General features: G+C 39.5%; 2 protein-coding genes across 12 annotated transcripts in view; one reads left to right on the plus strand and one right to left on the minus strand.

Moving 5' to 3' along the window:
- Positions 1 to 15697, plus strand: part of ZNF106 (zinc finger protein 106) — a 41767-nt gene extending 26070 nt beyond the window's left edge. For 6 of the 8 annotated variants that reach the window (XM_048308465.1, XM_048308466.1, XM_048308464.1 and 3 more), the window contains exons 11-22: positions 1478 to 2258; positions 2634 to 2689; positions 3191 to 3336; positions 3645 to 3779; positions 4625 to 4741; positions 5194 to 5385; positions 6153 to 6215; positions 7770 to 7889; positions 8378 to 8449; positions 9616 to 9687; positions 10369 to 10515; positions 11507 to 15697. In XM_048308465.1, the coding sequence (XP_048164422.1) occupies positions 1478 to 2258; positions 2634 to 2689; positions 3191 to 3336; positions 3645 to 3779; positions 4625 to 4741; positions 5194 to 5385; positions 6153 to 6215; positions 7770 to 7889; positions 8378 to 8449; positions 9616 to 9687; positions 10369 to 10515; positions 11507 to 11563 (1958 nt within the window). In that variant the 3' untranslated portion in view covers positions 11564 to 15697. The remainder of the gene's footprint in view (positions 1 to 1477; positions 2259 to 2633; positions 2690 to 3190; positions 3337 to 3644; positions 3780 to 4624; positions 4742 to 5193; positions 5386 to 6152; positions 6216 to 7769; positions 7890 to 8377; positions 8450 to 9615; positions 9688 to 10368; positions 10516 to 11506) is intronic. The other 2 variants (XM_048308467.1, XM_048308469.1) reach the window with 1 other exon arrangement.
- Positions 15698 to 16757: 1060 nt separating this feature from the next.
- Positions 16758 to 24050, minus strand: part of CAPN3 (calpain 3) — a 28794-nt gene continuing 21501 nt past the window's right edge. For all 4 annotated transcript variants that reach the window (XM_048308479.1, XM_048308478.1, XM_048308477.1 and 1 more), the window contains 8 exons: positions 23684 to 23761; positions 22929 to 22986; positions 22270 to 22334; positions 21184 to 21252; positions 20535 to 20613; positions 18930 to 19046; positions 18405 to 18463; positions 16758 to 17777 (listed from right to left, as the gene is read on the minus strand). In XM_048308479.1, the coding sequence (XP_048164436.1) occupies positions 17751 to 17777; positions 18405 to 18463; positions 18930 to 19046; positions 20535 to 20613; positions 21184 to 21252; positions 22270 to 22334; positions 22929 to 22986; positions 23684 to 23761 (552 nt within the window). In that variant the 3' untranslated portion in view covers positions 16758 to 17750. The remainder of the gene's footprint in view (positions 17778 to 18404; positions 18464 to 18929; positions 19047 to 20534; positions 20614 to 21183; positions 21253 to 22269; positions 22335 to 22928; positions 22987 to 23683; positions 23762 to 24050) is intronic.

A 24050-nucleotide genomic window follows, 5' to 3' on the forward strand; every position in this document is an offset into this window, starting at 1 on the left:
CCAGCAGTGTGTCCCACCTGTGGAACTGAGTGATTCTGTTTTCTTCCATTGCCATGGTGATTTCCTACTTCTTTTTCTAACACCCTCAGCACTCCAAGTGCTGAGAATTAATAACTTCTGGGTTTAGAAGTTTAATTTCAAGTTGCTGGTTACTATTATTTTCCTGTTATAAAGTGACCAAGTTACTTCCTTCCCCTTTCCTGTGGGAAATGAGTGACACATGATATTAGAGGTGTATTCAGAATTTAAAGTTTTGTGTGCCTTCTTCCCACTATAATTCAACTCAGTAATTCATTCAAACTTCATCTAAGCATTCATTTCTTCCATACAGAGGGTTTTCTATCACGTTTTGCAGTTGTGCATGACAGCTATGTGTCCAGGGAAAAACATCTTTCCATTGATTTACTTTAAATGCAACATATCCTATGCTGTCAGCAAGTTCTAGTTTTATCTTGGAATCCCCCATCTGAGGAAAGTGTGGGTGAGATTTTTGCATTATAGCTCTTTCTAGTTGAATGTGTAATTCCAAAGCATCAGATTTGTCCTGCGATGTGTAATGTGGTTTTGGCCAAGCATTACTGTGGGTTTAATTTGCTGGCTTCTGAGAGACTGGAAGAGGGAAGTGTTTCAAATACTGCCAACTTCCCATTTGCATTGCATGTTCCCACCCCAGGAATGCAGTGAACTTGAAACATCCTGTTCTGGATTGTAGTTTTCGCAAGTGCAACTGGGGAATTTTAGGGTGTGGGAAACAGCTGTGAGATGCTGCCCTTAGTCTGACTTAGCTGAGAGGTTGGATCACTTAGTTCATATTAATTCAATCAAAATTAAATTACAGGGAGAGTGTGTTTACCCCATTGCATAGTCTACACGAAACTAACTAACTAAAGTGTACCCTCATGGTTTACATTGCTGCTGTTCCCAGGATAAAGGTACAGTGCTGCAGAGTGGATTGTGCATGACTATCTACCTTGAATTAGGTCCAAGTAACTTGGTAGAAATAACTGTATATAATAGCTGCAATAATTCAGATGGGTTAAGCACAAGGTTTTCAAACTGTGTCACTGAACAGCTGAGTCGTACTTGGCATGCACTGATTAATATCATCTCTACAGCAGTTGGGACAGCTGGTAAGGAAGCACACAGAGAGGGGTGGTAGCATCTTAAGTCAACAATGTAGGATTCACTAGATATTGTCAGAACTTTAAAAGCATATAGCCAGCCAGCAGCTTGAGTGATATGCCCCATTCCTTTTATTTCTATGTACAAGGATAAACATTTTATTCCCCAGTTATGTTTTGTAAAGGCTGGATAGCTGACTGAAATAGCAGATCTTCATGTGCACATAGTTTTCAACATGTAGGAATATGTACTTTACATGCACAATTAAGTGTAAACAGAACATACAGGGCGAGACACTTTGCATAAATAGTTATTGCTGTACAGATTGAATGTAACACTAGTCTGTTTTCTTCAGAAGAGACCAACCAGGAAACTTCAGTGTATCCAGTTATCACGGCAGCCATATCCCTATCAGAGCTGACAGCTTGTTTCCAACACACTAATCAAGATGTCCCCAAGCCTGCTGCAGACAAGGGACAGTCTGGACTTCTTGAGAACACTTCACCTCATTCAATGTCTGTTTTCAGCAAGAGAGAAGCAAATGATACAGTTGCTGAAAGATTTTTACTGGGTCAGTGTAGCACTTCTCTTTCAAAGCATTCAGTCCTTCTAGAAATGCCAATGGATAAAACCCCCAAATTGTCAGCAGAACCATCTGAGCAGCACTTGGCAACTGCTGCAGTCCCAGCAGAGAAGGGGAATAGAAGGAGGAGAAGGTTAAGGAAGAAGAAGACTCTGAGGGCAGCCCATGTGCCAGACAACAGCGATACAGAGCAGGATATGATTGACTGCAAGCCTGTCCGGAAAGTCAAGGGTGGAAAGGTTCCTAAAGGAGAAAAAGTTACTACATCTACTCCTCCAAGAGAGGAGGGTGGAGTTCCTGCTCATGCAGCACGAAACAAAGACGAGAATGATAGTGATGCTTCTCTGGAATTAGTGGAAGTTTCAGCGCCTCAGTGCGAGGTGGTTCATGTTGGTTCATCAGAGTCAGGAGATGAGAAACCAGACAGTCCATCAAAGAGGGATTCATGCAACTCTGTGGATCAAGCAGTCCTAGAGGCATCTTGCTCTGGTTATGATGAAGTGAGCTCCACCAGTGAGATTGGCACAAATTATAGGAATGATGGGAAAAGAAGGTGAGATTATTGTAGACCTCTCAAAAGTAAAATTATTAGTATTATATAGTATTCATAAGAGGCCTCCCTTTTTTTCTCTTCCTTTTTTTTTTTTTTTTCCCATTCAGAAAGTCTTATATCAGTGACTTCAGGAGTGAAATAAAAAGGAAAATAAAAATTGACTTGGCTTTTTTGGTCAACAAATGTGTCTTGTTTCCTACTAATTTCTCTTAATACAGTAAGAGGGCTGCCCAGTTTGGTTTTGAGCTTATCTGTCACAGCATATTTACTACTAACTGCAGAGTCTTGTGTTTTGGGGTATTACTTACCCCAGTATTTTGTCTGAAAATGAACATGCAAAGTCCAATCTCACTGCTGTTTATTTTTGTGTTACAGTGTGGCTGAGACACAGACTTCCATATCATCCTTAAGAGGATCAAAGAACTCCTCAGGTACATCTTTTAAGCTTTCCTTCTGATGCTTTGTATGTAGTATCTTGCAGGACTTTGACTTAAGTCTTGATCAACCTGCTTCCAATTCCATAGGGGAGTTTTGCCCTGAAGATAAAAGCTTGCACTCAAAACTGCAGTGGGAAGTGACATATACTCACATCATCTTACACTGAATGCTTTGTGTCTTGACTCCTCCACATCTCCCTGCCCTCCCACATGAACACTCTTGCTCTACAGTCTCTGTAGAGCTCTAGGACAAACAGTAGTACAATCTCTTTTAAATTTTAAAGGTGTTTCTGGACTTAGTGTCATATGAAGGTCTTTTTAACACTTTATATTGCCCTCTGTCACATTCACAGTCCTGCTGGAATCCCTAATGAAATTTGACTTTAAGGTGCAGAGCCCTTGAAATAGTCCTGCTGGTTGGCAGTACAAACCACAGCAGGGTGTTTTCTTGACTGTGTTCCCATAGTCAAAAGTATACATGTCTCTGTCCTACAGAAGTGTCTTCGGAGCCAGGTGAGGATGAAGAACCTACAGAGGGAACCTTTGAGGGACACTTGGCTGCAGTGAATGCTATTCAAATTTTTGGGAATTTGTTGTATACCTGCTCAGCAGACAAAACAGTTTGTGCCTACAATCTTGTTGTAAGTAAGGTTGTGGGAGTGGTGTTACATTATTTACAATCACAAGGTTGTCTTTTATAATGCCTCACTGTGTAGTAAAGGAAGCAGCTGCTTATTCAAGCACCTCATTTATTTTATACTAGTCCTTTCTTAAACATCTCTTTTCCACCTCCCCAACCCCTTCTCCCTATGAGAGGGACAAGGGGAGATAGATTGCCATCCGTGTGTATCCTGATTTTTTTTAGCTGTCTTGCCCTGTTCTGTTAGGTGCATATCCCAAGAGGTATTATGGGCCTTTATGCTGACAGGCTCTATGCTTTCCTTCTTAGAGCAGGAAGTGTGTGGCCATCTTCGAAGGCCATACTTCAAAAGTGAACTGCCTTCTGGTCACTCAGACGAATGGGAAGAATGCTGCACTCTACACTGGCTCAAGTGACCACACTATCAACTGTTACAATATCCAGGTACTCAAACTCTGTTTCAATTTACATATCCTGCGTTTTTATGCAAGTGTTTCTTTAAAAATTTTAAAAGCCTTTTAAACCCATGTGATCTGGACTCATTAGAGTAGAGCAGGGAAAAAAACCCCACAAATATCAAACCATTAACTGATTTACTACCCTAATCTTTTGGCTAGCTTGTCAGTAACGTTTTTGTCAGAACAGCATGGCATGATCCCAGATGTTGGGAACACCAAAGAATAGTTGTTTGGCCATGATTCTTACTTGTCTTCCTGTATTTCTAACTTTATTGCTTATGGAAAGCTCTGCTCTCTGCTCTGTCTGTAGAGCAGCCATAGAGAGAACAGGTATCTGTTACACTGAGGGCAGGTGAAAGAGCAGACTGAGGCTTCCTGAAGCTGGATATTTGAGGATGAGTGATAAAAAGGCTTGCCCAACCTGTGACTTGAAGGACTAGAAAGCAAGTGTCTGCTTCAGAGAGCAAACTGCCAGAGGTTTTAAGCCCTTAAGTTCCCTGCGGGGAACTTAATGGGGAATCCTCAACCTCAGCTGTGTAACAGATGGTTTTCATCTGTGTGTATATATATATAGTCAGTAGTCTAAATTTCTATGCACATTAGAGGTTATGATTAGAATAAAGTGTTCAGGGTTATAAGTGGTTGCTGAAGTGCAGTGAGGCCTTAGAGATGGTCCTGATTGAGGATCAAACTGCCATGTGACACCAGACTTTCAGATGTTTTTCTCCAGTTCTGTTGGTTTAAAAAGTGAAAATCATCACTCATTTCAGGCTGTTTTCCTTGAATTATTTTCAGTTAATGAAATCTTTAAGTACCTCTTTCTATTGCTAGACCAAAGAGCTCATGGAACAGTTTAAATTGGAAGATCGAGTGCTCTGTTTACACAGTAGATGGCGGATCCTTTATGCAGGTCTTTCAAATGGCACTGTGGTTACTTTCAGCATAAAGGTTAGTTTGTTTAAATATTGGCACCTGAAAGCCTATTGTGATGCTGTTTCTCTCCTCTTTGTGTTTCTTTCCATTCTTTATCTACAGTAGTAAATGTATTTGTAATGAAAGCATTTTGTTATAAATGGTCACTGTTGGCCCCTTTTGGTTGATTACTTTGTCCATGCATGAAGCTGTCCCATCTCCCTGTCTCTTTGTTTACCTTTCTTTCTTACTGTGCTGTACTGTTATGTTTTTTCTTAAGGTTCCTCCTGGTCTGCATAACATAAGGAGTTATTTCCTTGATTTGGAAACTTAATTGTTAAGATGAAATTTTTACCACTGCTATCTTGTGTGTTACTAAACTGAAATCAGTTGCTGTAACAAGCACAACACAGAAAGGACTCGATGGTCTAGTCAATGTCATAGCAAAATTTTAATTCTTAAATGCCATTTCATTCTTCCCCCACCAGAATAATAAACAGCTTGATACCTTTGAATGCCATGGCCCTAGAGCAGTGAGCTGTTTAGCCACAGCTCAGGAAGGAGCACGTAAGTTGTTGGTGGTGGGCTCCTATGACTGCACCATCAGCGTGCGAGATGCGCGGAACGGGCTGCTTCTCAGAACCCTGGAAGGTCACAGCAAGACTATTCTCTGCATGAAGGTAAGTGTCTCTGAAAATACATTTTGGACAAAGAATGCTTAAAATGAGGAGCAGATTGTGATAGGAAATAGAGGATTTCTCTATTTTAAATTCTAAAAACTGAGCAATTTGGTAGGGAAATTGTCTCTGGCTGCCATGTCTCGTGTCCCCAGCTGCCACATCTATGTTTGTGTTTTGAATACTTCAGGAATAGTGATTCCATCACTTCCTTAGGCCGCCGGTTCCAATGCCTGAACATCCTTTCAGTGAAGAACTCTTTCCTAATATCCATTCTAAGCTTCCTCTGGTGCAACTTGAGGCTGTTTCCTCTTGTCCTGTCACTTGTTAGGGGTTAGGAGCATCATTTTTCTTATGTGAGCAGCGTATAAGTATGCAGCATGTCCAAGATTTCCAGGAAACATTGGGCTTTACTGTGCATGTGCAGAGCAGCATTCTCCATTCAGTTTGCTTGGTCCCCAATTTGCTGCTGAGCAATAATATTTGCTGTCTGTGAGAATAATCCATAGGTAGGATGAGTTGGCCTGGTGGGCTGCAAGTTAACAGCTTCTTATGTCAGTTGTGAAGTGTCAAAAATCATTGTAATACATTTTCTAGCTCTTGTGTGAAGAACTCAGTGCATGCTTTTTCCTTCATACCCTTGATTAATTTTAAGTCTCTCAAATTTAGGAAATATTAAAGTATGACTTTAAACTGAACAGTGTCTTAATGTTTTCCTTACCCATTTCCATATCTGTTACAAAATATAAACTTTTTCTTTTTTTTGTAAGGTTGTGAATGATCTGGTATTCAGTGGCTCCAGCGATCAGTCTGTCCATGCCCACAATATTCACGTAAGTCTCCTATAGAAAGATGGAATGACTTTTGCTATTAAGGCACTGAATTCCTATGCTATAAAGTCAGAATTTCCTGAATATTTGACTGACTGCTGGGGCAGATTGCTTCCAGAAAAGAAAGTCTCATGATTTTGTGAATGTGACTATGCACTATAGGTAACTCTGGAGGCATGAAGAGGCTACATAAATGGGCTGACTCTTGTCATGTGATAGGCAATGCCTTTTTATCTGGGCATCTTGCTTTTGCAAATATTACTACAAAATTATGGAAGGGGTTCAGAGAAAAGCCATGTGAGATATTCTGGTGGGGAAAGAGTTTCTTTATTACTGGAAGAGCTTGAGGAACACTATGTTCCAAGCTAGATGGTTCAAAAGCTGTTGTATCGTCATGAATGCTTTGTCTCTAGCCTACCGTTCTCTCCCTCTTTTACACCATCGTCCCTCAGTCCTAGCAGAAGCATTCATGTAGCTATGCAATAAGTTAGATTAAAAAACTTTGTCAGAGGGAAATTTTAGTTGACAAAAAAAAGTGTATTTCTGTGTATTTAGCTGAATTTGCTAACTGATCCTTGATCCTAATACTTATAGCGTAGTCCTAGTTTCAGGATGGGTGGGAATATGTAACTAATGATGGAAAGAGATCACAGAATCAATTAGGTTGGAAAAGACCTCTGAGATCAGAGTCCAACCTGTGATCGAAAACCACCATGTCAGCTAGACTATGGCATTGTCAGCATCCAGTCTTTCCCTAAGCTCTTCCACGGACACTGACTCCAACACCTCCCAGGGCAGTCCATGCCAAAATCTAATCACCCTTTCTGTGAAGAATTTCTTCCTAGTGTCCAGCCTCCCCTGGCACAGCTTGAGGCCATTTCATCTTCTCCTGTCGCTGGTTGCATGGGAGAGGGGCTGACCCCCATCAGGCTACACCCTACTTTCAGTTGTAGAGAGTGATAAGGTTTCCCCTGAGCCTTCTTTTCTCCAGGTTAAACAACCCCAGCTCCTTCAGCTGCTTCTCATTACACTTGTGCTCCAGACCCTTCACCAGTTTCATTGCCCTTCTTTGGACTCACTCCAGCACCTCAATGTCCTTCCTGAACTGAGGGGCCCAGAGCTGGACACAGCACTCGAGGCGTGGTGTCACCAGTGCCGAGTACAGGGGGAGAATCGCTTGCCTGGTCCTGGTGGCCACACTATTCCTGGGAGTGGCCAAGATGCTATTGGCTTTTTGGCCACCTGGGCACACTGGTAGCTCACGTTCAGAAGCAGAAGAAGAGAAGAGAGAACTTTATAGAGACCCATGCATTTCTGTTGTACTGGAATGGCTCTGTGTTAGGATGTGCAAACAAAAGAATAAGTAGTATTTGATCATAATCTGTAAGTGCCTTCACAGGGAATGGAAGTCTCATAAAGCGTGTTTCCATTTCTGAGTAGTGAACATTGAACCTAGCTACCCTATCTAGGTTAGGTAGAACCATTTTGTTATTTTGTTCTTTTGTTCAAGAAAAACCAAATCAAACCCCTATTTACCTTTGCTTTTTCTTGATGCAGACTGGAGAGCTGGTACGGATCTATAAGGGCCACAACCATGCAGTAACGGTTGTGAACATTCTTGGGAAAGTCATGGTGACAGCATGTCTGGATAAATTTGTTCGTGTTTATGAACTACAGGTAAGAAAGTAGGTGGTTACTAATGACATTTATCCTAATGTGTGTTAATTAATGATTTTGAAGTCAAATAGTCAAATGAAGTCAAATAGAAGTCATCTTTGTACTTGCTGGTCTCTAGCCCATCCCTCTCTTTCCTGTCACTCAGTATATACAGTTGTCTCACCAGCCAAAATACATGGGTTTTAAAGAATGTAACCTAAACCATTTTTTTAGAACCTGGGTTATTCCAAGACAATGACAGCTCAGAAAAGTGGGGAAATATTAGTTTTGTTTGCTGAGAGAACGAGTGCTTAATTGGACAAAAATACTCCCAGAAGCAAAGCAAGCAAAAGTGAGCTTTCAAGGTAGCTATAAAGTTTGGAATCCACCACAGCAGTTTAATTGCTACCAAGGAAACTGCTCTTGGAAGTATTATCCTTTGCATGTCTGTGAAAAATGGCTCTTAAAAAATGTCATGTTATTAAGTGTCTGTTTCTGTTTCTTTCAAGTCACACGACCGCTTGCAAGTCTATGGAGGCCACACAGATATGATCATGTGTATGACCATCCATAAGAGCATGGTAACTCCCTTCTTTTCACTGGTCTTAAAGAGAAGGTTGTAATTGCTACAGGTGCATACAAGATGGTTTAATTTCTTCAGATAAAGAAATCAACCTGCTGTTTAGCTGTATTTCCAAGTTGTTCTTAGAAAATCAAGTTGCTATAACAGCTTTGTATTTATGTAATATTATTGTCTGGGGAAAAATCACCATTTAGCTTACAGTAGTCTTAAAACAATAGTTCTTTTTGCAGTGATGATTACAGTGAAGACTCTAGAAATAGTGAAATACTTCTGCTTTTTCAAGTGTTAGTCCTGTTTGACTTTTACTCAAGGGAATCACTCAGATGCTAGAGAAATACTTCACCCACAGTCAGACCTCTAGTAACCGTTGACAGAACATAAAGAAAGGTGTGCAATTGATTCAGGTATACAGGTTTCTTCATGAATCTGCCCTGCAGGATAAGTTTCAGAAGTACTTCTGGATAAATATTTCTTAAAATAGTCTTTAAAAGCACTTATTTGTCTGCATGTCTATGAATTTGCTTGCAAAGTTTCTTTGAGATTGTAAAATGCAAGGTATAGTAGTGATTTGTAGTAACAGAAAAGTCCAAAGAAACAGATTTCCTACTAATTGGAATACATACTGCCCAAGCATCACATCTCATGAGTCCAACCCGAGGCTTGAATTGGGCCCCAACAGAGATCTGTTGTGGGCATTCTCAAATTGAAGAAGGGTTCAGATGAGAAGTTTAGTGATGAGTGAAAGAATCTGCATCAGTCTTTCTGAAATTCTGATGTTCTTCCACACACTTCCTCTCCATCCCTTTTTGATATACATATAACTGGTTAAGTCCTGGACATAAATAATTTGATGTTTACCCCTACGTATTTTTTAACTTCAGTGGATAGTACCATAATTTAAAGTTTTATGAACTGTTACACACATGACACTGAACAAAAGAGGTTATGGAAGCATTTCTTATTCATTTGTAGGCTTTTGTGAACTATGAATGCAAATCTTAAAAGAATTTGGTTATACCTATTTTTAAAATAGCTAGAAGCCTTGCATGCTGATATTTCATAGTTTTTACCTACACTGAAGTGTCCTTCAAAATTTTACTACTTTTTTTTTTTTTTCCTTTCTTTTATTCCCAGCTTGCTTATCCATAAATGTTTCTTTTACAGATCTACACAGGATGCTATGATGGCAGTGTCAGAGCTGTGAGGCTTAATCTGATGCAAAATTATCGATGCTGGGTAATTAGCAAAATGTTTTTAGCCTTCCTTTGTTACTGAATTTTCTGGGGGTGGCCTCTACTCTCTTAGTCTTGGGTAGCTTGACCTTAGATTTTTTTATAATTCTTTTTTTTTCTAAATGTGTATGTACTTTTTAAAGTATACATCACTTAGGTATGTATCACTAGTTTTATTTTATATATATATTTAAAAGAATGTGTATTGTGTATATATATATATATATATATATATATATATATAAAAAAATATGCTTTGGGCAAGTTGTTAGTTTAAATTACTGTTCTTTCTGGTAGTTTTTAGATAGTGACATGTAACTGTTTAGAACCAAAAACTTTGGCTGAGTGACACAGAAAAGCTGATTTACTCTGCTAAATAAGTTTAATTAAATTCCAAATTACTTTGTCACAGGTAAGATTAAATCTTGTAAAGGCTTAAGTCCTCTCTTCCTCCTGCCATTCCTGCTGATGGTCTAGGCTTGGCTAAAAGGCAGGAAGAATTTCTGTAAAGCTGTAATTAAAGGAACAGAGACCATTGAAAATGGAAGTGGAATAAGATACAAAATGTACAGGAGTTGGCAGGCATGCTTACAGTCTTGGAAGAATATTGTGGAATTGCAGGAAGAAAAGCATTAGCAAAAGTTGTATTTTCCTGGCTTATTGTGGTGTGTTGTTTTTTTACCAGTGGCATGGATGTTCACTGATTTTTGGAGTTGTGGACCATCTGAAACAACACCTGCTAACTGATCACACCAATCCAAATTTTCAGACCCTGAAATGTCGTTGGAAGAACTGTGATGCTTTCTTTACTTCCAGGAAAGGTTCCAAGCAGGTATGTGGTTGAAATAACATAGTTGCGTTTGATAATATTAAGTACTTTATATCACCACAGTTGTGGGACTTGACCCTATTTCTCTTAAAAAGGGTTAAGTTTTTCTAGTTTTGGCAGGCTTGACTGGATGTGGTTACAGTCATCCAAGGCTAACAGGGTTCAGTTGAGCCTGTGGCAGATGAAGAGTGCAGCTGTGATAATTTGACATATGGTCAATTTAAAACAGTTTGATCCTAAAATATTACACGGAAATGGTGGAATTCTTAAATTATTAAAGTAATTCTACTCAAGATATTAGGAAATTTTTTGAAGGAAAGATGTCTTTATAACATGAACAAATATCTGCCTTGAAAAAAGGTTTTTATCCTTTTAATTTTTATCCATCGCTACCTCTTTCATTGTTGTTTATTTTTCACATGAGTTTGTTAGCAAAACCTGTCTTTAAATAAGTAATGCATAAACTTCTGGATAACAGCTATAACAGAGAAGGGGGTGAAAATGAAGGCATAAGAGATGGAGTAAGTCATGTGTAAAGGATTGGGGAATGAGTGTGAGGAGGGCTGTTACCTATAGACTGATCTGTAAAATCTGCATTTTAGTCCTTGGCAATAGAAACTGCCTTCCTTTGAATGCTTTCCAGAATATGGAAAGAAAGGAGGTTTCTTTGAGAATTAACAAACTGTAAAATCCTTAATTTCTCTTTAAGTAGTGGCTTTGGATATGATGTGTTTATTTAATTTGCTATTCTAATCAAAAAGGAAACTGCGTTTTATTTCCCTTTAATGATGTGGTATGTGAAACACTTTATGATTTAGTAGCTTGACAATGATACTTTTTACCTTTTGAGAAGCTTTAAGGCAAACAAATGTATATTATCTAGAATGTGACTTTCACTGCAGCTTCTAGAATCCTTTGCAAAGTTTTTTGTGGGTTTTTTTTGTGATGATTATAATGATTTTTTTTTTAATTGACTTCTCTGGTTCTTTTCTAGGATGCTGTAGGACACATTGAAAGACATGCTGAGGATGACAGCAGGATTGACTCATGAACCTTTTCACCTCCCACATTGGGAAGTAATTTTGTATGTCATAATTATTCCAAATAACATCAGTTTCTTACTCCAGTCTTTCCTCTTTCTTTTCCCACTTGGAATGCAAAAACTGAGTGGGGCTGAAATGCATTGCTGCGGAGACTGCAGGTTGTGTTGCACTCTGTAGAAATAAGACTGGTAATTAAGACTTAGCCCAAGTTCTTGCAGGTTTTTAATTCATTGATGGACAAGAATATTCCTTCCTCTTGTCTGCCTTGTTTATTTGTTGTTTGTTTTTTTCAGGTGATTTTATTTGTTTTTTTAAAAAGCATAGTCTTTGGGAACTCCAAAGGGGTGTTGAAAACTTAGATTACAATAGGTGCTGCTGTTTGCAAACTCAGATTGAAGCCTGTTATGTGTCTAAGACATGTCTGGTTCTGTTGTATCCAGTTTTTTAGCTGATTTTAATAAAATTCTGCAAACCAGAATATCACAAATTCTAACAATGTAACCTGAATATCCAGTGTACATTTTTACTTTCTTCATAAAAAGAAGAGTTATTTTATGGAGACTGGAATAAATTAATTTTTTAATGTTAATTGTAACTTATTTTTTATTCCTTGTGTAAAAATTGCTATAACTGGCACAATATATACAGTGGTAGATACCATACCTTGTGAGGTATTTTGTTTATTTTGAGGAAAGCGGTTATTTCTTGAGAGAGATGCCAGTAGCAGCAAAACAGCCAGAACAGTGGCTCTACTCACATGCTTTGCAATCTTCGTCTTTTTCAATATAGGTCCTTATGTATGGGAAAGAAGTAAGTGGTATCTGTTTTTCTTTTAGTTAAAGACCAGCATAACCACCACTGCTATCTTGATAAAACACCATAATTGGATTGCTGATTTTATATGGAGTCTTAGTGAGCTTTGCAGCGCCATATCCTCATGGCAGAGCAAACCAAGAGAAATGCAAAGGCACTGTGTGTTTTGTGCATCCACTTTGGTAGTGTTTTGTTTCTGTTGTGAACTGACTTAATTGGCTTGGGCTACATCAAGTTCACAAAAACTCAACTGGAAAGAATGGAGCAGGATTTCAAAGTCTAATGTTCTCAAGCAGAAGCTGAGGATATGAAATGCGTATCACATGTAAAAGTCTTGTTTCTACTAATGCACAGCAAGTACCACAGAGAGGCCAGTGCAAAAGGGAAGACTGTTTCAAGTTGTCAGGATTCCCCTGCGGGTGTCCCTTGAGGGGAATCAGTTCACCTTGTGAAGTTCAGTGAAATGCACTTCTGGCACCTGCCATCCTCTCTCCCCTAATAACACTAATTTAGCAAAGAACCCTCTTAACACTGAGACTAATCTAGCAAGGAGCTTTGTGTTCACTTTTGCCTAACTTGCTGCTCAGGATAAAATAAGCAGAGGTTTTCCTAAGCTGTAAGAGAAGGTGAAGACAGCAAACCGAGCTGCTTCTACACAAATCCAGCGCTTTCCCAAGAAAACTGAGTGGACTACTGCTTTTACTGGGTATCTTTTTTACAAGTTCACACTTGTCAGCCATAGACCAAATAAGTTTTATAGCCTCTTTCTTTGACTATAAAGAAGCCTTTTTAGGCCAAGAAAGTGAATGATTGAGGAAAGCCCATGGATGTTCTACTGCCATCAAATAAAGAAGCTTCAGGGCCTTCTCTGGAGCACACTGGTTTTGTATTACCTTAGCAGACAAGCAGAATTGCTCTGACACTGATGAGTATTTTTTGTGAGACAGGAGTAAAATATGAATGAGATGCAGTAGCATCCTACTTCAAAGACATGGGAATCTCTGAGGTTCCAGTGCTTTTGTGGTGATTGGTTTTGTTTGTTTACTTTTTATTAAGATGTTTGTGGATAGCAAAAAGCCCCAGTATGTGGCTCAGACCTCAGGCTGTTCTGAGGGTGTTTTTGTTTTGGTTTTTGGGGGATGTACGGTTGTGGTTTTGGTGTTTGGGGTTTTTTTTATCTTTCTTTCTGTGGTCTGTGGATGAAGCAATTCAATAGAGAATCAAGTCAGGGGAAGTCTTTAAATGGTTTAGATGTTTTATGATGGAGGGTGTAATGCTCTAAAGTCTGAGAGCATTTGTTTGGATTTTTTCATGACCTAAAAGCAGCAGACTGTGTAATACTTAAACCATTTCCAAAAGTTTTGATATTCAGGAGTTCTTCTGGGAGTTCTTTGAACCACAGTGAGGGAGCATGTAAGTGTGGCATAAACAGTGTGGGCGTCCTAAGCTGTCCTTCATGGACTGTGCTGCGGTGAAGGTGTGGAGGTGTGTCCCAAGGACAAGCCAGTGGGGCAATAGCGGCATTCTGAAAAATGTGTGAGAGAGTAGATTTTGTTACTTCTCCCTTGTGAGTCTTTACATTCTTTCAGCTGTTTTCCAGAACATATATAAAGATCTTTCTCACTAGATGTTGCCACAAACAGTTATTACACTTTATTTGCATTCCCATTTGCTTGTTAGGTTTATCTTTTTTAGTTGGTGGAAGCAGTCTTTCTTTTTGTGTGGTCTATGATATTTCCTTATCTGTCTTGAAAACAATCCTTCTGAAAAGTCTGGGCTTCTGAAGTCCAGCTTTATCAGTGGTGTCTTTTGCTACTTTGTAGGTCATTTCAGATCTATTTTAAGAATCCTAAAATGGGTAAGAGGTGGGAAGATAGCAGAGCTGCATGAGTGAAAAATTTTGCTTCATAAATTAGAAACAATTTTAAAAAATCCTCAGGGGTTCAGAGGAAAATGCTGTACTGCTTTGTCATGAGGATATTTTAAAAGGATTTGCTATGAAGTTGTGCAGCTGTGGAAATCCCCAGGCTTCTCTGGAGTTATGTGGGGAGGTTTCATATTTGTCCAGCTAGAATTTGGTGCAGATTTCACAATCGACCATTTACTTCTTCTGGAGGCAATTGCAGAAGAGAGATGCCAAACTAATGTTTGTTTGTTGGTATTGATTAATGAGATCCTCTCTGGTCTTGCAACACAGGGTTTTGGCTCCTGATATACCTCTAGTTGAAGAATGTAATAACTTTGGGAAGGTGGGCTGCTTGTGACACTTAACACAGTAATATTTGCATGAAAAGCAGTACTGCACATCTGAAGCCAGTTTCAGGACTATTTATTTTTGGTTTTGGTTTGTTTTTTATGCAAGTAAAAAGTTGTGGGTGGAAGAGTGAGTAGAGTGAGGATTTATTTTACGGTTAGCTGTGGATTTTTTATTAGTCAAATGTTAAAAAATGAGTTCTGGACTTGCTATATGGATGACTACATGTGGCAGGCCCTTTAGGGGCTTTTTGGGATTGGTCTATATTAGTTTCTCCTTTCTCCTTCAAATTTCAGGGGAAAGTAACAGCTATCTGGCAGTGCAAAACACTCTGGCATAACGCTGCTGCTTCTGTATGTGGAAGGGGATGGAGGGAAAACTGCTGCATCCCTTGGTACAGAGATGCATTAAATATCCAGGCTTCTGCTTACCTTGTGTCACTTACATGTGAATTACAGACTTTAAACATATACCAGCACATAAGTTGGCTTCTGCAAAATAGCAGGAGCTTGGCTGTGTGGTGTGTTTGAAGTAGTGCAGTTCTTAATGCACATTTTCAAACAGAACAATCATGCTGGATCAAGGTAAATGATAACTGCAAACTTGCAATAAAGGGCAGGGGAAATGTTTTTGTTGGGAAAATATTTTTCCCTTAAGTTGAATTAAAACACAGTTACAGGTTAATCTTGGTTTTCAGTCTTGTATGGTACTATAATTCAAGCAGTCTAAGTTGTCCAGAGTTGCAGAATATGTGAGGAAGGATAAGGAAACAGTTTCAGCTACTGTTTGTAAAATAATTAGTCCTCAAAGAGCAAACTGTGTAGGTATATATTCTGTTAAATGCGCCTGCCAGCTTCTCGGATTTCATTTTGCTGTAATGTTAAACAGTCTTTTTGAAGAATGGAAGTGGAATAAAACAACTTGATTGAATATTTAGTAATTTAAGCTGTGTAGAACATGTGCACAGATTGATCATGGTTTTCTTCTCTTACTTTGGTACAAAGCTGTGACTGTAATAATGAAACTTTACATGGCAAAAGAAGAAATGAAAAAAAATAAAGTTCTTTATATTGTTGTGGTTTGTCTGTTTCTCCTTTGTTTTAAATAGAATTATTTTTTTCACAGGATTTGGTAGAACTTGACTTTGTTCTGGATTTTTTTCCTGTTTTATGAGGGCTGGATAAAATCAGACTGGCCACTTTGAAGCTCCAGCACTGGCAGGAGTGTTACAAGTGTGTGGGAATCTCAAACCTAGTCATTTGGCAGGGAAGTGAAGCTGTCCACCCAACTGGTACCTCCAAGATGATGTGCTGCCTGCCTTGCTTCGTGGCCCATTGCAGGGGAGGTTCTCTTGAGCTCTGTAGCTTGTTGGTAGTTCACTCACCAGAACTGTAAGGACCAGTTTTGAGTTCCCAAATAAAAATCCTGATTTTGGTCTTTTGACTGATAGATTTTTTTTTCTCTGAACATCCCAACTAAGAGAGTCTCTGCCATACTTGTATGGAAAATAATAGCTCAGTGGAGGTAAGGCATGGCTGGGAGCCAGGGCTTCAAGTGTTCCAGTCATCTTAAAAATTATTTGGGGTAAAAAAAAAAAAAAGTTGAATTTGAAGGAGAATAAATATTTTTTAGATAAACTATAGGATTTTCCTACTCTTTCAGAGTAAGTTACAGTGCAAGGCAACACTAAGAACTTTATAGTCAAAAGGTTTTCGGCTTCTTAGTGACCTTTCAGTTAAATGAGCTACTCACTGGAATAACTTCGAGTGGATACTACAATTTGTTTTTAAAATTTTGCATTACATTAGTGGATTGCTTTGCTACTTTTCACCACTAGACAACTCAGTAGACAGTTCTGACAAAGTCTGTTCGTTCTTGCATGTTTTGTTTTTCCTTCCATTTTTTATATTGTACTTGTAAAAACCTGTCATCCTTTAAGCTGGTAGCAAGGGAACCTCTCAAGTGCTTTTTTTTTCCAAATGTATTCAAGGAGTAAACTGGAAACTATTTGAGATATTAAGCTAATTTCACACTTGCCATAAACTCCAAAAGCTTCTGTATATTCAGGAGAATGATGGAAGAGTGCTCAATATTTCATCTTCATCTGTTCTGTCAGAATAAAACCAAAAAAAGCCTAGGCCAAAAATCCAATTGATTTTATTTTTGGTTCCATTAAGCTAATTCTACTTGCCTATTGGAATAATATTCCCAAAGTGGTCATGCTGATACAGTATCTGATTCTGCTACACGTCACCTCTTGCAATAAAGAAATGCATGGTACTATTGGGAAACAGGACCAGGGCTGGGGGAAGTACGTTTGTCTGTGTGTGTAGATACATAGATTTGTATGTGTACCGGGTTTTCTGCCTCAAAGGGCAAATAAATTTCTCAGTGTTACAGGGAATGAAGTTACAATGAAAAACACTTAAAATGTCCAAATGTGTAATTAAGATCCCATGGGGGTAGTAAAATGAGAGCCAGTTGCTCAGTTCTGGTACTTCTGCTGAGGCGTTAGATAAGCGGTACTCTGGTATTGCAGTCGGTCATGCCCTACTCCCCCATTTCCACATAGCAGAGATCCAACCTGCACAGCCAAATCTGTAACTGAGTTGTTGGGTTGCATAATATTAACATAATTAGCACAATCTCATGTGAAATATTCAGTAAATATTACAAAGAGATGAAAGGGTAATACCAAGAGCAGGACAAAGAGTTAATGACTAATTACGAAGTGACAGTAAACACCTCTGACTTTCACAGTTAGATACAGTCCCAGTTTCACCTGACCTGAGGGAAGACCTTTCCCGTTGTCAGCACAAGCAGAACAATTATGTATTCTCCATGTCTTCACTACGCAGAGAAAGCTTAATTCAGTCATCAATAAATTAATCCTTGTTGCCAAAGGAAAAATGTCAGGATGCTATAAAAGTAGTTACAAACTATGTGCACTGTCCTGTCTATGAGAGTATGGTTGTCTCTTTTTCCAAGGGCTTCTTCCCATGTGCTGTTTATCTCAGCAACTGAACGACATAATTAGGAATTGCTCTTGCTTGCCCTTGGGATGAATGGTGCTAGTTCCTTGGAAGTCTTCAGAGTGTTCTTGGCAAAGGTGGCCGCTGGCTCCGGTGTTACGCGTACAGCGTGAGCTGCAGCCACTGAAAGAAGAGTTAAAGGATGGAAGAGTTCTTGGCATCCTCCCATGAATTGTATGAAGACACCACCCTCTAACTGGAAGGCAGCTGCTTGCTATCACTTAGGATGAAGTAGAGAGGCTGTGGGGAATTTTTTCTTGAGTTTCTTGTTCCTATTTCTCCTTCCCTTGCAAAAAGTGATGGGTGTTTTTAATGGTCTCCCTAACAGAGGACATGCTTTTAAGTTGAAACTTTCTAATTCTTCTTAATAAGGTTTTTAAAAGGTAAAGAACTATGCTAATCTGCCTTATCATTTAACACTACGTATCACTGTTTGATTAAATTGCCTCATAAAAGAAATCTCAAAAGTTTTTTGATAGACTTTAAAGATGATACAAAGAGGCCACAGCAGTGCCCTTCAGCACCAGCTAGAGTGCTACAGAGCAGCTGTTGCTGGCAGATCGTGGATGTTTTCTGTGTAAAATTGGTAGCAAATTTTTTAGGAGGTTGTGCAGCCTCTTACCAATTAGATGACAATTTCAGATGAGCTCTGTTCATAGAATACTCCCTTGAAAATATGTACAATGATTAATACAATTAAAATTTAGTATTGTGACATTGTGTTAGACATACTGTCATAAAGCAGTTTACCTCCAGGACGTTGAGCTTAATGATGCCATCTCCATCTTTGTCAAAGGCGTGGAATGCCCCTAAAGTAAGGAAACAAAAATACAGGGAGTAGATTAGATTGCTGTGTGAGTAAAGATGATTCCCAGACAGGAAATCAAATGGTGCTCCTGTTGTGAAATGCAAACTTGCACAGGTCTTGTGGGGTCAGCAGGTGTTTCTGCTGCATTTTTCCTTAGCTAACTCAAGGTGAAACACGTGGGGTTTTTTGTGTTTGTATGAGACAGCTTGTCATATCTTAGATTCTCTAAGCACATATCTTTAATAATTAATACCCTACATAGGCAGTAGTGCTGTGAACAAACTTTGCTGTGAGTATGATGGGGCTCTGAGCAATCTGGTCCAATGCAGAGTGTCCCTGCCCTTGGCAGGGGGCTTGGAACCAGATTGTCCTTAAGGTCCTTTTCAACCCAAGCCGTTCTGTGGATCCATGGCTGTGTTTGGAGGGAGGAGGGGAGGTAGTGCCGTGAAACCGGGGCAGCCACTCACGGAACATGGCGTCCAGGCGCACGAAGCAGCAGATGAAGCTGTCAAAGTCAATGTTCATGTTCTTGTCAGCGTAGCGCATGGTGATGATGTCGTAGAGCTGGTTGTTCAGCCGAAACCCTGCAGAGAAACAAAAACGGGGCACAGCTGGGCCACGGGTCGGGAGAGCGCTGCTCCAGGAGGGGTTTGGCTACAGGCGCTCCCCAGGCCCAGCTGAGGCTCAGGCTGTAAAGTCCAGCTGCAATGCTAAACAAAATGAAGTAAAGCTATAAGGAGCTTCACTGTGTCCAGCTGCTTTCCTGAAACAGGAGCAATGTGTTGAAATTATGATTTGAGAGGGCCCTTATCATGTAAGTTATCTCAGGCTGTAAGTGTGAAGAGGAGAGCTGCAGCCCCAGAGGGCCTGATGGCTCAGCTGGGCCTGGTAAGAGGAAATCAGCTAAAACTGGGGGACAGAAGTGCAGGAGGAAGTTGCTATAAAAACACAATTAAACAGTGGTCAGAAGATAGACAAGGAAGCAACTCCTTGGCATGGTGGGACCAAACTGTGGCACTGAATGCTGCAGCCTGTGACTGTGCCTTGAAAGAGTCTGTCACAGCTCTGGTACAGCTGTTTGTTGGCTAAATGCAAGGTCATGCACAGCTTATGTGCTGTAAGAGTGAAATGTTCTTAGTTCTAAAGTCAGGGCAGGAGGTATTTAAATGTTTTCTTTTTTTACATTGACAACTTCCCTGGTGAGAACAGAAACCTGGAAAATAAGAATTACCCATATTTTTACCACAGCAGGAGTCCAAATCCAGGTGTAGTTTTGTCTTTAGCAAAGGATCATATAATCACTGAAGTTTTGTAAAGTACAAGGTAGCCATTTTTTTCTGTTCACTGATGTGCCAAAATACTACTGAAGACAAAGTGTCACTGAAATCGTCCCATCTAGGTTAATAGTGATACTACAGATTTTCTGATCAAAGAGGTCATCTCATTCCCTCAGAGACCTGGTAAAGACATTTGTGGGGGGAGGCCTGCTCCCTCGGGGAAGAAACACACTGGTGTGTCTGAGACAAGCAAGAAAATCCAAAGTCTCTCTTTATAGGATGAATTTCATTAACTGCAACTTTTGCAAAAATACTTTCTTCTCATTGTGCAGGTTGAAGAGACTGAACCCACAGTGGCTCAGTACTGAAGAAACATTAATGTGACTCAAGAAATGTCGACCCAGTTGCCTGTGATGCAAACTTGGACATAGACCTGCTCCATCTGGGTTTTGTTTGTTACTTACACAAATGTATAGAATCCACAGTTTAAATGGGAGCAAACATCTTCAGCACTCCCTGGTCTCTTGAACAGCAGGACCCCAAGCAGGAGATCCTTAAGACAGCAGAGCATCACTCATTGCATTAAAGAGGAGCTGAAGAGACCTATTTGGCTGGCAAGACATACAAGGCTTACCATTTGGATATTTGAGAAGCTCTGTCAGGGGAAAAAAATATTTTATAATTTCTCTAGCATCTGTCTTTAAAAAGCAGCACTGTGTTCTGGATCTCACCCTGTGATGCACCAAAACAAACCAAGGTTTCTTCAGCTGTTGGACATTGCACTGGGGGAAGTACCTGCATCTTTGACTGCATTGCGCATCTCGTAGCTGTTAATGGTTCCTGAATGATCCGCGTCGTAACGCTTGAAAATTTTCTGGAAAAAGAAAAAAATACATATACGGTAGTAATAAAAACTTGTACTCCTCTTGAATGCACCCACTGAGTGGGTATGGGATGTGTGCCTCAGGCATTTGGAGGCTTTGCTACGTGCCTTATATTGCCACTGCTGGGCAGTCTGGGTTGTTAGCACAGGTTTCCTCTCAGTCACAAAGTAAAATAATTTAGATCCAATCTCTGGGAAGCAAAAAAGCTCTCCTTTAGAGACTCTTCTTGTTTGACTTCAGTTTATGCTGTTAATCCTCCCTCTTTATTACCCTAATTAAGCTATTATTTAGGCCTGATTCTAGTTCCCATCATTCTCTTCCTTCAATTTGTATGCCTCTGTGCTACTCTCAGGGGGGAAGGCTGTACATAAGAGATTCAGGCTATTTGCTTAGGCTGTGAAGTAGGATGAGGAGAGACATTGCTTTTCATTTTAGAAGCAAGTTCATGATTATTTTTAGCCTTTCTTTTTGCTGCAGTGTATGTGGAGAGTTCTGGTTTTCCTGTAGAGCATTTGCACTGCAGGAGCTGTGAAGAAGAGAGGTGAAGACACCAGCAATACCTGCCAGCTTTTAATCTTGTCCCAGAGATGTCGGAATTCATCAAAGTTTATCTTCCCTGAGCCATCTGTCTGTGATGCAAACATTCAGGTAAAAAACCCCACAAGATTTATAAGATAAAATTAATTAAATCTGAAACTATTGGTGAAGGGATGAATGTGAAACTGGGTTGGGGACCTCCTCAGCATCAAGAGTTGGCTGAGCTGTGCAGTAAAATATTTGTAAACATTTTGGTTATTGTGCATAGCATAGTGCTTCAGGAGTGTGAAGTACTACTAGCACTTTGTGTAGAAGCAAACTTCTGCTACAGACAGAGCCTTGCCTCTGGAGCTATTCTAAAAGTGCATGAGTAGGATGTTTTAGTGGGCTCTTCTGAAATACCTCCAAATGTGAAGCTCACCCAATGCTTTTAAAGACATCTGAGCTTTACAGTGAAGCTCTTTCTGCCTTTCTTAAAATTGAGAAGTAAGCAAAATGTTGACTAAAGCTATTTTCAAAAATGTGTTTAGGCTCCAACCATTCCAGCTCTGGGTTGTAGTTAACTTTTGTTCTGGTTATGTTTGAATGCACTTACATTCTCTCAAAATTGTGTTATGTCAAACAGGAAAACTGAGGGTCGTTGTTGCAGAGGTAACCCCATGTAGCATCTTGTAGTGTGTTGTATTGCACTTGTTCCAGACAAGTTCTGCATGCACTGCAAGCTGAGCATACAGTAAACTATGTAATACATTATAAACTTAAAGAGAGAAATACAGTAAGTTTGTTGGCAAGAACTATAGTTATGTGGAGTTTATTTTAAAAATAATAATCAAAAAATCATGCTTTAGTACATCAGCTGGACAGTCTCTGATACCTAAAGAAGAGTGCCATACTGACTGATTTATTCTGTAGCTTGCTTTTCTCTGCCAAATATGCTAATGTTGAGATGACTGGAATTAAGATGTGCCAAACCAGGAATGCTTTCTGACTATAGACTACAATTTGCTGTTTTGTTTCCCTGGCTTACTAAGTTGTGTGGGTGTGTGTGATGGTGAGAAATAGTGGACTGGAGTGGCTTCAAGCACTCCCTTTTCACCAGAAAAGGATACATCCATTAAAGCAATCATGCTGCGGCAGGATTCCAATTCAAACCCTTCTGACCTTAGGTCCTTATCTGAAATAAATGATCCCAGGTGAATACAAATCATGCAAATCAGCAAGTGATTTTCCTCTCAGGTGAAACTCTAATCTAAGTAAAAGCCAAACCTTCCTTCATCCAGTAAGAAATGAGTGGTATAGAAATCTGAAAAGACTCTCAGTAATGTTACTGCCTATGAATTAGATATTATTTTTCTTGACTTGTTATATACAGTAAAAAACTCTGGATAACTCTAAACTAACATCCAGGTTACTAAGCAAGTCCAGGGTCTGTAGGATAAAGTTCACTAAAGGGGAAGAAAGATTTGCCTCTTCACTAGAAATTTTTTTAAAGGGCATTTGCAGACTGTGAGAAATGCATTATTGTCCTGTGTGGTACTTCCAATGAACATCTGCTCTTTTCTACATTATCAGTACTAACAACCGTAGAGATCATCTCTGTGAAAAGTTCAGCTTGCTGAAGTCTCAGATGCAATGTCCATGGAAATGTAACTAGGAAATTTCTGAGTTTGAAAACATCAACAATTTTTAGAGTGTAACTCGGGGTGGGGGGTTATGCTCTATCACAGATTTCTTTGTCCAGGGTTAGTAAAAACATGCTCAAACTCACGTTTTTTTACGACATTATTGAGAACGTTCCTAAGTTCCTCAGCATTGATCTCCATGTCCTGATGGAAATGTGGTGAGAATATAATTGGTTACAAGGTTCTTTATGAAACATAATTTTATGGATTGATATGCTAAAAGTGTAAAGTCTTTGGTCACTTTCAACTAGGTATGTACATGTTTCAAACCAGAGGGCATTCTACTTCATGTAAACATCAGTTTACATGAAACTGGACATTAGTCCAGCTCTTTCTTGAAGCTGCAGGACAAAGTAGATCTGAAGTTACCATATAATGCTCATTAAACTACAACTAAAAGAATGACTGGTAATTTCAAGCCAGTGTATAAGTCAAATAGCAAAATCAGAAAATTCCTGTATCCCATTTGCAGCAACTTGATTTATGTAGTTCTTTGATCTGTTTTTATCTTTAACTTCCCTTGCTAAGGGCATTGCATTTCTAACTTGTTTATACTTGCTGTGCAAAACAGCATCTTGTAGGAGGGATTGAAGAAAAAGGCTGCATTTAAATAAGATTCCCTCAGGTGAGAATAGCTTATATGTATATATGAGGATAGCTGTGTACTTAATGGGGTTTTTATTTGATTTTGCTTATCTTGAAATCGCAAGGAGAATTCGATGGGAGGAAATTCAAAGGGAAGTTTAATATTCAGTGTTTTGAATCCATGGAGTAGTTGATTTAGGAGCTGTTGTGGCCAGGCTGCTTTGATGGCAGAGACAGGGATCGATTGCATACTCACATCCCCTGCAATCTGTCGGAAAATGTTCCTGAACTGTTTTTGCTCTTCACTCTCCTCATGAGCTTTTGTTGAAGAACGCTGAAAAGAGATAAGCAAAGAAGAGATACATCCTTAGCCCAGTGGGGAAGAGAAAGGGCCTGGATGGCTCACTTGCCCTTGTGTGAGGGATCATCTTAGTGAATCCAGAGGCCTTTGGAGGAATGGGTTGTCCTCCTGTTCCTTTCCCCATGTTTTTGTTAATTCTGTTCCTTAAAACTGCCAAGTATTTAACTTCATCCCATTGTTCTCTTTTCTATTTGAAGGAGCCTAAATAATTACTTCCACTGGCAGTTATCTTCTAATTTTTTGTTCCAAAGCATTGCAAAAG

The sequence above is a fragment of the Corvus hawaiiensis genome, chromosome 6 (genome assembly GCF_020740725.1).
Source record: "Corvus hawaiiensis isolate bCorHaw1 chromosome 6, bCorHaw1.pri.cur, whole genome shotgun sequence".
In the NCBI taxonomy this organism is placed as follows: Eukaryota; Metazoa; Chordata; class Aves; order Passeriformes; family Corvidae; genus Corvus; species Corvus hawaiiensis.